Consider the following 15862-nt stretch of genomic DNA (forward strand, 5'->3'; position numbering starts at 1 on the left):
ACTGATAACAAAGAAAATATGTGAGATTAGAACCGTCTGTAATAAAGCTATGTGCCATGATCTGGCAGAAAAATCAAAATGTATATGAATGCCTAGGAAAGAATTTAGATTTAATTATATGTAAAAACTATGTAAAATGCATTAAAAATTATATATATGCACATACGTTTATGCATATGTGTGTAAATATATCTACTTAGTTCTTTTATTTATATACATATATATTTTTATATACACACACACACACACACACACATATAAATAAAAGAACGATGAAAGTAAATCTATGTATCTCATTACAAAATAAGTAATTCACCAAATAGGTTTTAAAAGCATGAGTTCCACAACTAAGCTCCAGTTTTAATATTAATAAAGATAGGAGAGTAACATCTGCAAGCAAAAATGCGTTATCTTATTAAACTGAGAAAAAAATCCTGGTTTGCATTGATCTATAAAGATTTGACATGGCATCCTTTCTTAATTTCATTTGTTGAATTAGATTTTGGTGCAATTTAAAAAATGTGTGTGCGTGTCTTACGTGTATATACGTATCTAATGTACATTTCATAAAATATATGCAATGTGTTTATCTGAAAATAGAAATAGCGCTATTTACCGAGCAAGATGAAGAACTGCTTCTACAATATTAGATCCATCTTTAGCGCTTGTTTCACAGAATAGCGCATTGTAAGTCTGTGAATAGAAAATAAAATGTTAAGCTAGTGTAGCTTAACTGGTCTTATCTAAGTATTATAAATTACAAATGGTTTCCTCAGTAACTCCAAAGAATTATCACACACGCTTTTAAATGAACAGTATTCATTCTGCTCATCTTAATTCTCTAATATAGTCACTTTAATATTGGGAAAAAAAGGACTTATTTTAATTGTTTGTTTTTTATATTCAATATATTTTAATTAACAAACTGAGTTAAAAACAAATCATAGTTTCAATGTCCAGCCTAAATCTTCTTGCTCACAAGAATGCAAAATGGGCAGACAGCTGCTGGGAGAGGTTACTGAAGCCATGCTGTTAGCTACTCTTTACCCGTAGCAACTGGTCTAGCTTAACCAGGAATATTATTTTGTAAGTAACTAACATGGTACCTGCCCTGGTGCAATCATTCAATTGTGCAAGCGCTCATCAGCTCAAGACTCTATGGTCCACTTGTCCTGCAAAATACAGGACTCAGGCATCCTTTCCTTACCACCGAATAAAAATACGGAAAAATTTGTCCATACCTGTATTTATAGCAGAGAGTTACTTCCCCCCACCCCTATTTCCTGCAGACACGGCAGGAATACAAGACAGTGTCTTGAAGATGAAAATATTTCATTCAAACTGAATAGGAACAAGTTAGTTGGAGAGTCTCATCCCCTAATATTTGCTTTGCCAGTTTTTCTCCAGAGGCATAAAAGCTCAGTCCCCCAGTCCATGCACTTTTCGGACCATAAAGACTGTGAAGAATATGTCAGCCAATAATGAAGTTCAGGTGAGTGGACACTGGGATGAGATTTCAGCCAGAACATGCCATCAGCAGAGTAACTTTCATGAAAAGTATCCACTAATATCGATGACTAGATTTCAAATTAATGACCAGAAAATGACTTTTTTACTAGTATTTCACGTAGTTTTCATTTTAAAGTTCCTTAGAGCACTTTATGCCAAATAAGCAGGCATAGACCTTACCATGGCCAGCTTTTCTCCATAGCTTATAGGCACACATTTTTGTCCTTGTTCTGTAACTGTTTGGCGGAGATCTGCTTTGTTTCCCACCATCATAATTGGAATATTGTCATGAGTTGCATCCTGTAAAGCATATTTTATTTCCTTATTGCAAGAACACTCAGAATAGTGTCATCATTTAACTTAAGCAAGTAAACATACTGATTTCCTTCCCCTCAAGAAAAAGTTCTGCACAATTAAAAAAAAAAAAAGATTTTCTTAAAATCATGCTGAGAGCTTTTCATGAGAAATTCCATAATTTAAGCAGCCAGCTTAAACATGTGTTTGCAAAGATGTGCACGTATTCCCATAAGCCCTGTTAGCCAACAAGGAATTTCATGTGTCAAATTAATCTAATGGAAACAGTCACTAGATCTAAATGCTATATGACTAAATTACTACAGGAAGAGAGACTAATTCCGCTACCATGATTTAAAAAAAAGCTTTCAGAAGGGGAAATTAAGTTCTTGCTGATCATTTTCCCTCCTATTAATTGCATCTGGTAGAAGAAGAAAATCTTTTTCTTGAAATATGTTCAGATAAACAAACAAGATGTAGTACAGAAAGAATACTGAAAATTTCACTAGGACAATAGCTGATTTATAGAATTAAACATACTGGTTTAACATGCAGAGTGTACAAGGAATACTGAAGCCATTTACGGAGGGATATCTGAAATGGTCTAGCGCTCATGTTCATTTCAAAAGGAAGGGGCTGGAAATAGTGTGATTGCATGATGCTCTTTTATACAAAACATCGCAAAGCACCAGTTTTAACACTGACTGAGTATGTCAGGATACAGTTTAATACTCTGAGATATTCCATTTAACTTAGACTTCTATTATACATTGCAGTTTGAATAACTGCATAGTGAATTAGCCAAGCTTTATAAATCACGCCAGTCTCTCTAAAAAGAACTCTGGAATTCTGAACCAAATAATGAACTTCTCAGTGGGAATACTCACCTCCTCACTTTAAATAACAAGGTAACAACATTGTGAAATACAGCTTGCAAGTTGTATATAATTTAAGATTCTTACCTCAATCATATCCACCCATTCTCGTACATTAAGAAAACTTTTTTCACATGTTACATCGTATAACAGTAAAACACCATCTGCTCTTCTAAAGTATGACTTAGCAATACTTCGAAATCTTTCAAAGAGGGGAAAAGAAAAGGACTTGCGTTAAAGCTACATTAACAAAAAAGAATTCTAATTTTGCATCATTAACAACACAGCAATACGTGATTACACTACTAAATAGAGTTGTTCCATCCGCATTGTGCGTCTTCTCACAGCTGAATTCCTAGAAAACTTTTTGAAAGTTACTTAAACAGATCTACAAACGCTCCATACAAATCCACAAGATTCCATCCTAATAAGTAATCAAAACTTTTTTAATATTAAAAAATCTACAGTTTTTCTAGCATACATAGCTGCTTTGCACTGGGCTTTGATTACATGGCAAGGCTTTTAGGCTCACACAAGTTCAGAAACTGAATGGGTTACTCTGCTACGTTTGGAGAAAATATGAAGTCAATAAACTTACTCCAGGAATGAGTTTATCAAGTTAGAGAGTGGTCTTTTCCATCAACACAACAATTAAGTATGGCAACTACGCACTTCCATTACATAAGAAATATTCTTCATAAACTTATCATGCAGCAAGAGTAATTCGGTCTCTACCTACTTCCCATAATCCACTCACTTGAACAAAAGTAAATACATATGGCCCAATACAGAACATAGCCTGTGGATAGATTAAACCGACCTCCCAGGTGTCAGAGTGACTTCTTAATAAGTACCAAGGGCATTACTTCTGTAAAGTGGCTCTTTGCTGGTAAGGATGCCATAGGATTTTGCAGAAATCCTACACAATAATTTAAAGATCCTTGACAATTCTGCCATATATCCCTCTAAAGTCTTTGGGGAGAAGAGAGAAGATATTCCATTCACTGAATACAATGCAAATCAGGATCAGGAATTTCAAGGGAAGTGGTCACAAAACCCTCTAATATTGAGTCTGTGAAGATGCACAGGTCTATAAGGCCAAAGAAAGCAATGGAAGAAACAATGTACTCCTGCCCCATCTTTTTACAGTAATGCAAGAGAGAGAGAGATACAGATGTAACTAATTAATGTTGAGATGGACGTCAACAAGTACTCTCTGCAGAGATAAAAGGTAATCTCACGCATCACCACAGAACACTCCACCTGTCTGAGTCACAGCAGAGCAAAATCATAGCTGTCTACAGACGCATATGGCCATATTGACATATTTACAATAGAGCCATGTAGTATTTATTAATTTGGGGGGGGTGAAAAATGCAAATCTCATTCAGAAAAAAAAAACAAAACGAATTATACGTAAGTTGCAGGGAATCACTAACCTCTCCTGCCCAGCTGTGTCCCACAGCTGTAGCACTGTAGGTTCTCCATCAACAACTAGTCTTTTCATTTGAAAATCCACACCTGAAAAGAATAATGTATATAGTCTAATCAATATTAACCTTAAAAACATCAATAGCATTAACAAATCCACAGAAAATGAAAAGTAATATTCCATATAAAAGGGCATAATTTCAAATGTCATCTCTTTTAATAAATTGTGAGATTTCAATAGTTCCTATAACCCTGAAATGCAACAATCCCCTGAATATGGGAATAAATATTCCATCTGACTTTAGAAAAACATTTAAAGGAATACTTTGCCCACTGATTTTCCCAATAACATTATTCCAAATTTGGTGTTATGAAAAGCAAACAAGAAGATCGCTCTCTGCTTTATTTTACCAAATGGTTTTATGGAAGGAGAGAAAATAAAGTAGAATTCATTTCAAATGCCAAAGAGAAGAAGAAATTCAATTGAAACAAAAATTCTGACTCAAAGCAAATAAAACAAATACGCATAACTATGATTTGACTAGGAGACAAAAATTCTGTCTTTGGAATGAATAAGACAAGTTTGTTAGCTGATGGTTATGATAACACGTACAACACGCCAGAAATCCCTACTGCAGCGTTTGAACTAAAGCTTCAATAACAATTTGAAGAAACGGAGATCAAGAATAGAATGAAGGATATCAAACAATAGTATAAAAGACTAACGCAGGAACGGGCTGAGAAGACAGAGTGGCAATGGAAAATGCAAAAAGACTTTGTAAAGAGGTTCTAGGACCTTTACACTAAAGGTTCCTTTTTTTGGTGCTTTGTATTGTTCAAGAACAGGTTTTGTGCTTTATACAGAGAAACTAAATTGAAGTAGTACCCTATTCTCCCCTCTAAATAGCAGTTACACACTTGGGGGCTTTAATAGTCATTTAGATCATACAGCTAAGCAACTGCATGTGTATAGTTACGAAATCCTTGGGGATAACAGAGCATGTTCTTTTTACCCATTCCTTTTGCAGAATAGTAGTGAAATGTTAGTATTTTAGGAAGAAAGCTAACGATACCCAGGGTTGCACTGGTATTGCCTCGAAATTCATTCTTGCAAAGTCTCATAAGGAAACTGGATTTTCCCACTGCTGCATCTCCAGCAAGAACTATCTTGTAAGCCTTCTCAGAACTTGAGTATTTTGGAGTACATTCTCTTGCCTCCGACTGAAAAAAAAAAAGTAAAGAATCCATCTGATTCACCTCATTTAAGAAATCTTACAATATAGTTCTGGACATCAAAATTTATTTATTTATTTATTTACTTATAACTGGTTACCTGAGGAGGAATAGCAGATATGTATTTCCTTGTGGAAGCAATCGAGCTGCTTCGACTTACTGGTCGTGAGGGCTTCCAGTCTAATACTACACTGCTGTTGTCAGGACTGTATGTTTCTTCATCCCTGATCTCTGGAACCTGAAAAGTACAAGCCAGTGTGGTAGCTCCAGTGAGAAAAGCATGCTTCTTTAAGAAAGGCAGAGCTAAGACTGAATGAAACTTCTGTTCTTAATAGTTTGGATTAAATAGAGATAAAGGATCAAACAGAGCTGCATAATTCTTATTCATGACAGCAAAGTCTCTGTGCAGCTTTCTCAAGTCCTGTAACCTCCAGACCTTACAACTAACACTAACATCAACTGCTACAGCAGGCAAAAAAAGACAACTGTACCACATGATGTATTTCAGTATTTGCCTATGTCTCTCTTTTTCCTACTTGAGAACACTAGCCAAATTTCAAAGATACTTCATCAGAATTTTTCTGATCCGGGCACCAGTGAAACCAGTGAAGCCACATTTCCTATTTACTATGGCATATCTTCTGTCTTTAAATATGTTTGCTATTTGGGGGACACACTGTCAGTATGGTTTCCACGTAAGGCAAAGGAATTTCCATAAGGAAAATTTCAGCTTAAAAAATAACTAAAGTAATCAAATACTAGAAAAAATTATTTCAGAACTTATTCCAAAATATTTCTACAAGATGTAACTCTCCAGAGTACTACTACTTAAGCTAAACTAAACAGAACACAGCAGATAGCTTTAATCAGCACTGTTCCTGGCGTTTTGAACAGCAAACAAACCAACCGGACACAGTGAAAGATCTGCTCTCAAAAAAACTGTGTTCCACTGTTAATGCTGCTACTCTTGCTGTGTGGGTGTCAGTAAAGATCTCCATTTCCCCATCAACACAATGGAGACAATAACCCTATCTAAAGTGCTCTGAGAGTTACCACGTAAACCGATGTATGCAGTAATAGTATTATTCTTATGCATGTCATCTTTCCAATCACTGCCACAGCACAGTAAAGAAAATCTGAATTGAAACCTATTTTACTTCTATAGTATTCACTTTTTAACTAGGAAAATTGACTTCTGTCTCTAGGCTGTTTGATAACCTTTAACGAAATGTACTTTGAAAAGCAAATTACCAATTAAAGTCTAAATAAATCATCAAAACCCTTTGGTTTTCTTTTTTAAGAGTAAAATTCTACAGAAAAGCTGTCAGTAATCTCATTTAATTGCATATAACCAAATACTTAGGGCAAAGATCCATTTCATTTTAAAAATAGAGGCTAATTTTCCTCCAGTCAAAGGTTGTTCTTAGAAATGCAGTGTCTGGCACTTACATCAGCATCAGAAGCATCACCACCAAAGCTTTCTTGTACACACTGCGACCTTTGAAAAATCCTTTGATGCCTGTATTCCACTTCTGAATCGTATTCATTTGAGTCTCGCAGGGTAGACAAACCACTGTCAAAACAGCTCTCAGGTAAGCTGTCAACCTCATAGTTTACCCTTTGCATAGGGTCACAAAGGGCTAAAGAATCATAATCTTCATCCATACAAGGAGAATGAGATGATCTAGTCAGAAATAGTAAAACAAAACAACAACATTTTATTTTACTATTCTTTTTAACAACAGAATCTGAGCCACTCTGGAACAGTCAATAAATAGAAATGCTAGCTACATATTTTAAGGCAAATGTCACCGCCCTATGTTGCCTTCCCGCTTAGAGAGTCTTTTTTATCGTATCTGTTCATCTTCAGATTCATCCATGCAATCCATCTTATTGATGATGACTTCCCAAGACTAGTAAGAATGCCTATTTATTCATACACAAAATAATTGTTTTAAAGAGAGTCAGAAAACAAAGCACTATGAAGATATCAAAGACCGAAAATGATAGCTCAGTGCTGATGGTTTTGCTAACGTTGGATATGGAAAATCACCTTGATGTGCTGTATCCAATTTACATGAATGCATCGAGCCCTTTGCTCACAGGTTCACACAGGCCTGTGAGTAAGTAGCAACTACGAGTACAGAAGAGGAGGCAATGGAGTTCAGAAGCTCAGCAACAACAGAGGCAGAAGCTGCAGAAATATGTTTTGTTACAGTTTAGTTAGCTATGTAAAATTTAAGGCACTAAACGGAAGTCCCTTCTTTCCCCTCTTCCTTCCTTCAAAATAAAATCTTTTTTGTTCTGGATGTCATAACGTAAAAGAATATTTACACAGATGCAGCAATGGTAGCGTGGCTTACGCAGGAACAATATTACTTTTATTTGAGCAAAAGGAGCAGCAGAAAGAAAGACAAATAGAGGGAATCTTAAAAGAATCAATCTCTTAAAAAAGTATATTATGGCTACAGTCATTATCCTGTTCCTGCAGCAAGATATGGACAGGTATAAATGAAAGTGACGTAGAAATTATCTCAGAGTCATAGTAGAGAGGAGAGAACCAGTTTGGCTCTGTCCTCTAGGAATGGACGTGAAGCAGTGAACTGCTCAAACATCCAAGGCCAGCGTGATTCCTTGTAAAGCTAGTTAGCTGCTGGTGCCAGGTGCTCCAGCACAATGGCACACTGCAGAACTGTGTGCGCTCACTGCAGGGATTTTTGGATTACGAACCCTTTACTGAGTCCAGTATAATTCCCCCCTGCAAGTAGCTAACCAGGGATGTTAGAGGCAGCATCTTTCAACTGCAATAGCATCCAGAACTGTCTTATTTCCATACTCCCAGCATAAGGAACGTTCACGTGACTGAGTATGATCTTTGTTTTGCAATATCACAGGATCTATGCTATTTGTATCCAAGCACCCGTGAGCCTATAATAAGAAAGAAGGGTGTACGCTATAGTAAAGTTAAGCTGGCCAGGCAGTCCCTGAAATCAAGTTCTTTATTAGTCAGTTTTCAACACCACTGAAGCATGGATTCAACATTGGGAATTCTGTATGTGCTTAAAGCAACTTAGACTAAGATACATTATGCAACTGAAAAAGTATATTTAGAAATGTAAATTGCTTAAAACATGTTAAAATGCAAATCAGTGTTTCTGTACACTGATCTGATGTTAGGAGACAAAGTGCTGAAAATGAACAGGGTGTTTTGGGAAACTCATATCTCGCTCTCTCCTTCTAGATTATGCCTGTTAAGAGGAAGTTTTATCTCCAGCGCATAAACTTTCTTCTAAAGAAAGTTGTATTTCTTGCTTTTCTTCGAATGCAAAGGATTGCACCAAGCAGCAGATATTAATAAATATTCTCAGAGAAGAAAATCACTAACCCTCCTAAATAGGTTTTACTCATTCCTCCCCTAACCTCAGAAAATTACTCAGTCCAATGTGCAGCTTAGTAATGGATAAATCTTTCAAAATTTGCAGAGGGTCCATCATAAGGGAATTGGTTTTATCTGCATTCAGCAGAAGGACTCAGTTTATAGGAAGCAAAATGTTTTAGCCAGCAAACATGTCTCTCACATGGAGACAGCAGAATCAGTAACAGTATTGAATGAATTTGGATATTATTAGTATGAAGGGGAAGCCAACTTAATCCCTACAAAAGATTTTCATCCCACTGGCAAAATATAAAACACAGGCCAAATAAGAATGCTATTAGAGATCTCTGCAGAGTTTGAAGTAATGTCAAAAGAATAAGACAAAACAGTATCAGTTGAGTAAGAACACACATTTTTAATGGCAGTTCCAGCTAAAAAATGTCCTACAGCATTTGAGGCAGAATCCAACACTCAGTGAGACCAATGAGAATCTTGAAACGATTTGAGGAAGTTCTGACCAATGCATCCAGTAAGCATAGAACTGAAGTAGCTCTGACCATTTATGATATTTGCATTTAGATAACTTTCGGTTCTCTGGGACTCTTACTACGTTAATACCCAAGCGCACTTACTATTCTTGCATGTCAGTGGGAGATAACATTTTCCCTTTGAAGAATTAGGCCCAAATACCTTTGTGACAATTATTATACGGGAAAACTAGACATATAGGATAAAGATACAAATAAAAAATGCTTCATTTTCTAAGTACTGAGGAAATGAGTTAATAGAGGTGCTCAGTAGCTTCTTTGGTTCCTTGGAAACAGGCAAGGAGACTGAGAAACAAATGAGAATTAAAACAATCTAAGATCAAACACGAAGCTGTTTGAATTCTGTGCAATTTCATTAGTTAGCACTGAAAAGAGGTTTCCTGAACTTTCTGAAGTCATTGAAGAGATTCCCATCGACTTCATTATACTTTCGACCAAATGCTATAAAGGTCACACATTCTTTCTGAATCAGACAGAATTATTTCGTTTTTTGAGAGTATTTAGTCTTCTACGATATTTGCAAAGTTCTATCCTTTTCAAACTGAGTAAAAGCAAAACTGGCTTACCTGTCATACCGTGGATTTAGAGGAGACTGTCCACCACTACACTTGGGACTGCTTCTAGAAATGGTATTTCCTGGTGAGGTGTTTACTAGCCGCTGTGACAAATACAGAAGAAATACATGATAGGTTTGATAAACACAGTTTAAGCATCTAGGTTTGTCATGATAAAAGTGTAAAATCTCGAAACTGCTACGCATTTTCATGTATATTCAACTCCTTATATTTAATTAAACCTTTTCCTTTAAATTGTACCAAATGTCAACACATTACATTACATGCAGCACATTACATATATCATTTAGGCTCCCTTGTTGCTTTAATACTGGATCTGCTGGACACACTCAATCACAAAAGATAAGTGCATTTCCCAAGAAGGAGATGTCAATGACTATACTGCTAAGAGTTTTGAGATAATAAATTCTGAAAAACAGTATTTAGAGAAAGGGCAAGAGGATTGTCCTTGTGTTCTTTAAAAGACAGTCAGTCCACACCTGTTGATGACTAAAAGGGAAAAGAAAATGTCACTGGCTGAGCTGGCTCCAGTAGATACAACTTCTGGTTCTCAAGTGGGATTGTGAAGACCAACTTCAACTGACAGCACATGACAAAGTCTTTCACATGTTCTGCCCTCCCTCCTTTAAATTCATTCACTGAGAACAGCTTCTCCTCTCTTCTCTGTAACCTGCCTCCTTTATGTTTCAGGGCATAGAGGAAGGAAATGGTATCGCTTGTTGCATCTGTAGTGAAACTCTGGGAGCCTGTATCAGCAAAAGGCACTTCCATTCACTGATAGGGTATGCTGGAAACAGGCAATGGTCCGTATTCTCCTTTTTGCTGGCCAATATTGTCCCTGTGGTCCCATTGTTCTGGCACCATCCTTCCTAAACAATTGGCTAGTTTTGTGGTGACATAACGCTTGCCTGACCATTGGTTTTGGAGTTAAAAAGTTTTTCCAATATGTCGAAATGGCAAACTATATAGATATATAGATATATATCTATATAGATATATAGATATATAGATATAAATTATATATTAATATCCAAATTAATAATTAAAACAATATAATATTATATTAAAGTATAATACAACTACATACCAGTGACCGGTTGTACTTGCTAAAACTGTTCTCAAGTGCACTTCTTAAGCCATCATTGCTGTCGTGTAGCTTTCTGTTAGCTGATCTAACCAGGAAACATAGAGACAGGGAGTTACTAGAGAAAGTAAGTCAATCTAAAGAGCCAAGAAATAATACTGGGAGCAGCATGGATAGACTCAGATCTCATTCAGCTTTTTAGAAAGAAAAGAAAGTCAATGAATGAGGCTAGTGAAAAAAAGAAAAAAGCCCAAAGTGTTAGTAGCTCAGTAGTCACATACTAACATGCACTGAATTCAAGGAACTGCCAGTTTTGGTTAATACTTTTGAGCCACTTCAGTCAGTAGAGAGCTCTGCTTAAAAAACAATGGCATAGGATGATCCTCTACGCCTCTGTTTAACAAGCAGGGAGGAAAAAAAATGGAAGAAGTGTTTAAGAAGGCATAAGCAGAGACATCATGGATAGGCTGCCAAAAATTTGTGTATAAAACACATAAACACCTGCTGCACAGTTACGTTAGCCTAAAAATGGGAAATCAAAAAGGTAACTAATGCCACTCCAGATTAATCCAGACTTCTAAAAATGAAGCTTCGAAGATACAGGATCTGATATGCCTTTTTTCCTTTCGGATAGGAAGAGATTAAGCGAAAATACCAGGGAAGAACACAAAACCCAGATGGCATAGCCATAACTGCTGCCACATGAGCATCCAGCTCAATAATACGGGAAAACAAGCTTAAGATGAAATCATATAGATTTGTAGAGTACTTTCTATGAGAATTGAGGCTATTTCAATATTTGACTTGATATTTTTTTCCCAAATTCCATCCGCGTCTTTCACATAACTAGAAGACTGTTTACCTCTGAATATTTTTGGATAAAATCTGTTACTAGAAGTCTGAATTACTGGGAACTTACTGAAGCATTTCAATTTGTCTTTCCAGATTATCTCTGTCTTCTGTATACTCTCGGATCATTTCTAGATCTCTGTAAGAAAAACAGTTATTCTTTATAGGGTCACTTTTTTTTTTTTTTTTTTTAACAGTTCTGCCTGGACAGAGGACAAAACTCAACAGTCAACATTTCTGAAAAGTGATAAATATACAGTGGGGAAAAAAATACAATGTTTTAAGATATTTCTAAATGTGTATTTTTCTATTTTTACATCTCAGATTGCTGAAATATGTTAAAAGCAATTTTAGGCAACAGAAGACAATTTGATAACTTCATTGATCTCAGCTATTGTATCTCAACAAAAGCTGTGAATAAAGATAATAGTATCGTGAAACTGTCATACAGATGCCTTTAAATGAATACAAGTACCTGGAAGCAGCTCTCATTTGCTTTCAGGAAAATATGGCTGAAAACGATGCAGGAGGCTTCTAAACTTTATTTTTCCTGACATTCACAGTTATTCTTTCGAGTGCAAGCCATGGCACATGGAAAAAAAGTGCCTGATGCTATAACTTTTACTCCTAACTGAAGTCCCAGGAAAATCAATGGGCTTCTTTGCATGATTATGAGAGTTTGTATCATGTTTAGCACTTGCTCTTTCAGAGCCTTGATAACCTAAGTGAACAGTGGTCATGGTATACTTTGCACACTGTCAGACATGTATTTGTCAGTTATGGTAAGTCAAGAAAATAAAGTTATCAATTGCATATATAATAACTACAGCAGACAACAGATTTTTTCCCCTGCCGAAAATATTATCATGTAAAAATACCTTACCTCTCAGTGTTGAAACTCTGATCTGCGTACTCACTTTTCAAACTATCTAATTCACTCTGTAGAAAAGCTATATTTGTCTGTGCTTCTAAAAGATCTTTCTTAAGTTTCTGATTTTCCTTTAAAAAAAAAAGCAGACATTAGTTAGATGCGAGCTGTTAGTCACTTCCATAAAGCGCTGACATATTGTAATGCTAAAATAAAAATCAAAGTTATGCTAGTCAATATCTAGCATCTAAGAACACTACCAATTTTTGATTTTTCCATTTCTGCTATACAAAAATAAGACTGTATCATTTCAAGTAATTTCTAAATATTACACCTACAGTGTGTATCTATCCACTTAAATAGAATTTTTTTCCCCCCTCAAGATAAATATCCCCATACACCTGCCAACAACTTAGAAAGTATATTTCTTAGTTTAATCATTAACACACCAGGACAAATTGTGAAAAAACAATCTGTATTGAACACTAAGGCTAAATTAATACATTAATGATAATCAGCTCTTACCAGCAACATATCATGTATCCTTTTTTTCAGTTCAACCACATCTTCCCTGTGGTTTATGTTTTTGGATTGTTCCTCCAGCTATAAGAATAAACACATGAACAATTAATGTATGTTCTTGACTGTTCTGATTCAAAGAACGTAAAAAGTAATGGATGTCATACTAAATTACCCCAAATGCGTTCCAGCTATGAAAGTTTTTAAAATTCATAATTTTCCCTATTGTATGAGTAAGCAGCATCTCTTCCAAAAAATTTCCAGTTTCATAATTTACTTCTAAGTGAATACTTTAAAATGTTTTAAATGCACTCTGCACTCTGTAGATTTGCTACAAGTATTTGTTCTGCATTATTAGTGAAATAAAAGCCAGATATTAAGATACAAACAGGTGTGCCTCCACTAATTTAAAAATAAATAAATAAAGTATATGCTACCTCATCGATGTCAATTCTCCGCAGTATTTGTAACACAAGCGCTTATTATTTCTCATGAGACTATCCACTTCTACCAATGCTGCTTTAAGTGTAATTTAGTAAGAAGCAAAATAAAACCTCCATGGTTGCTATAATGTTGCTAACACCTACAGCAAAAGCTAATCAGAAAATTATAACGAGATTACAAAATAACTCAAACCGATATTCGTATCTGAGATGTTGGTTTATCTTACAGAGTTAGCTATCAAATGAAAAAATCATGTTGGATTTAACTTTAGACTAGCAATAACTAGTTCTACTAGTGATTTCAATTTCAGATTACAGTTTAAACCTACCTCTACCATGAACATTTGAAATACTTGAGAGAACTGGACTAGTTTGCCAAAAGGCACTACATCATTATAACATAGCAAATTAGTATACTTGGCTTTGCCAATTTCATCTAATTCTATAAACTACAAATACTTAGGAGCAACATACTACACTACTTCTAACGCATCAATTAGCAGACTAGATAATTGTAATATTCATATTAACACAACCTAAAACTTCTTTTAAAAGTTGCCAATTATTAATATACATTAAACTAAAAAGCTATAATTGTGATTATCCATCTTCAGGAAGGCACTTCGTCAGGTCAGCATTTCTTACAATTATTTTAGCCATGACTGCAAACTACTTACTTTTCTAAGCTTTTTTATTGTCACCTGAAGATCCTCAACTTCAGTATCATACTGGCGCTTCAGTTCATTTAGTGCTTCTTCAGCTTTTCGTTTCTCCTGCAATATGTTATCTTATTAAGAGTCAAGACAGGTTTCAGACGTTTCTTAAAGAACGTAGTCATCAATTTGAAAAGCCGAACATTTTCCTCTTGGACTGATTTGTGTAGTTTGGTCTTTCCATTAAGTCAGTGGCCTTTCTTAGCACCCACAGATATTGATTCTGTTATTGCCATTCACTTATAAAATATTTACAGAAATGAAACATTAAACAGATGGAAGCAAAGATATAGGTCATGGAAGCAAAGATACAGGTCAATTCAGTGTTTGCTATTCATGTCATATTCTCCTGCACTTAGCATTCCCAATGTCTTAAATAAAACTGAAATAAGTGTTGTTCAAATTTTCCATGTGTGTCTGCATACAAATATATATTTATATATGAAAATATACATACAGACACTAATTTATTCCTGTTTCAATTTATTCCTACATATCTTTCTAAATTTAACCCTTGTAAAAGTTTGAAAACTATAGGTCCAGGCTTCGTAAAAGGTATGCTGATGACAACATCTTTAATCATGGTCGTTTCATGTAGACTTGGATTGACTACTAAACCCAGTAAATGATTTTGAGTTTTATTTTAATCAAAACCAATAGAATTTGGAAGGAAGGTACCCCCAAAACAGTTTTGAACTGGCAATGAAAAGAATGATGTGCTCCCTGGGCTGTACATGAGCATGTGTTTAACTCACTCCAGTCACTCCCTGTTATTTAAGCACACAGTTTCACTACACAGAACCCAGTATTCAGTGCTGATATATGGTGTCAGTGAGACCCGTTGGGTTTTCAGGTGGAAACAGATAGACAGACAGCGACTTTGCTCACAATTCAGTTCTTTCCCATGTTATGCTGACATCCACGTGTTAGAATGATAACCAATCAAAGTAATCAGTTTAGGCTAGATTCTCTTGCTGTTGGCACCTACGTAAATTGCTAACGTATCAGTTGTTAGGTAACTGTTTGCTTCTCTTACAAAAAAAAAAAAAAAAAAAAAAAGAGGTAGATATATAGGCTCAAACTGCACATACTGTCATGCAGAGGAAGGTGTCCCAGTTGCATGAGTGAGATCATTTTGACAAACAATAGTGTGAGTGTAGGCATTAAGATTAATAGCTTAGTACAATCCCACAAAGTAAATATCTTACATTTACTCTCAGGGCGTTTTAGAAGGTGGAGTAAGTGGAGCTATGAGCTAAATAGAACGTTCAGCAGTAAAAATGTAAAGAGTGCTGTGAGAAACAAGTTACACCCCATCTTTGATATTTATATCTAAGCATGAAAGGTGAAACACCAATCCACACAAATCAATGACAGTTTGAGGACTTAAGCTGATGACTTTTTGAGGCTGCTCCCAGCCTCTTTTTTTGTTTTTCCTAAAGCACTTCAAGCCAAAGAACAGATCTTTCATTAGCATAAGCATTGCAAACTACAAGGAATTTTGTTGAATCATGAGGGACTCTTTTTAGAAAGTGAAAACACTGA

At 35.5% G+C, this 15862-nt stretch overlaps 1 protein-coding gene across 1 annotated transcript in view; it reads right to left on the bottom strand.

Annotated features, from left to right (window-relative positions):
- Positions 1–15862, bottom strand: part of RASEF (RAS and EF-hand domain containing) — a 40224-nt gene that overhangs the window by 6627 nt on the left and 17735 nt on the right. The window contains exons 4-16 of the mRNA XM_068928378.1: positions 14282–14377; positions 13168–13245; positions 12658–12773; positions 11845–11913; positions 10929–11013; positions 9833–9924; positions 6792–7026; positions 5443–5580; positions 5183–5330; positions 4118–4199; positions 2766–2880; positions 1690–1809; positions 617–693 (exon numbers count right to left, since the gene is read on the bottom strand). Of these exons, the coding sequence (XP_068784479.1) occupies positions 617–693; positions 1690–1809; positions 2766–2880; positions 4118–4199; positions 5183–5330; positions 5443–5580; positions 6792–7026; positions 9833–9924; positions 10929–11013; positions 11845–11913; positions 12658–12773; positions 13168–13245; positions 14282–14377 (1451 nt within the window). The remainder of the gene's footprint in view (positions 1–616; positions 694–1689; positions 1810–2765; positions 2881–4117; positions 4200–5182; positions 5331–5442; positions 5581–6791; positions 7027–9832; positions 9925–10928; positions 11014–11844; positions 11914–12657; positions 12774–13167; positions 13246–14281; positions 14378–15862) is intronic.

Source organism: Struthio camelus, chromosome Z (assembly GCF_040807025.1).
Source record: "Struthio camelus isolate bStrCam1 chromosome Z, bStrCam1.hap1, whole genome shotgun sequence".
NCBI classification, from domain to species: Eukaryota; Metazoa; Chordata; class Aves; order Struthioniformes; family Struthionidae; genus Struthio; species Struthio camelus.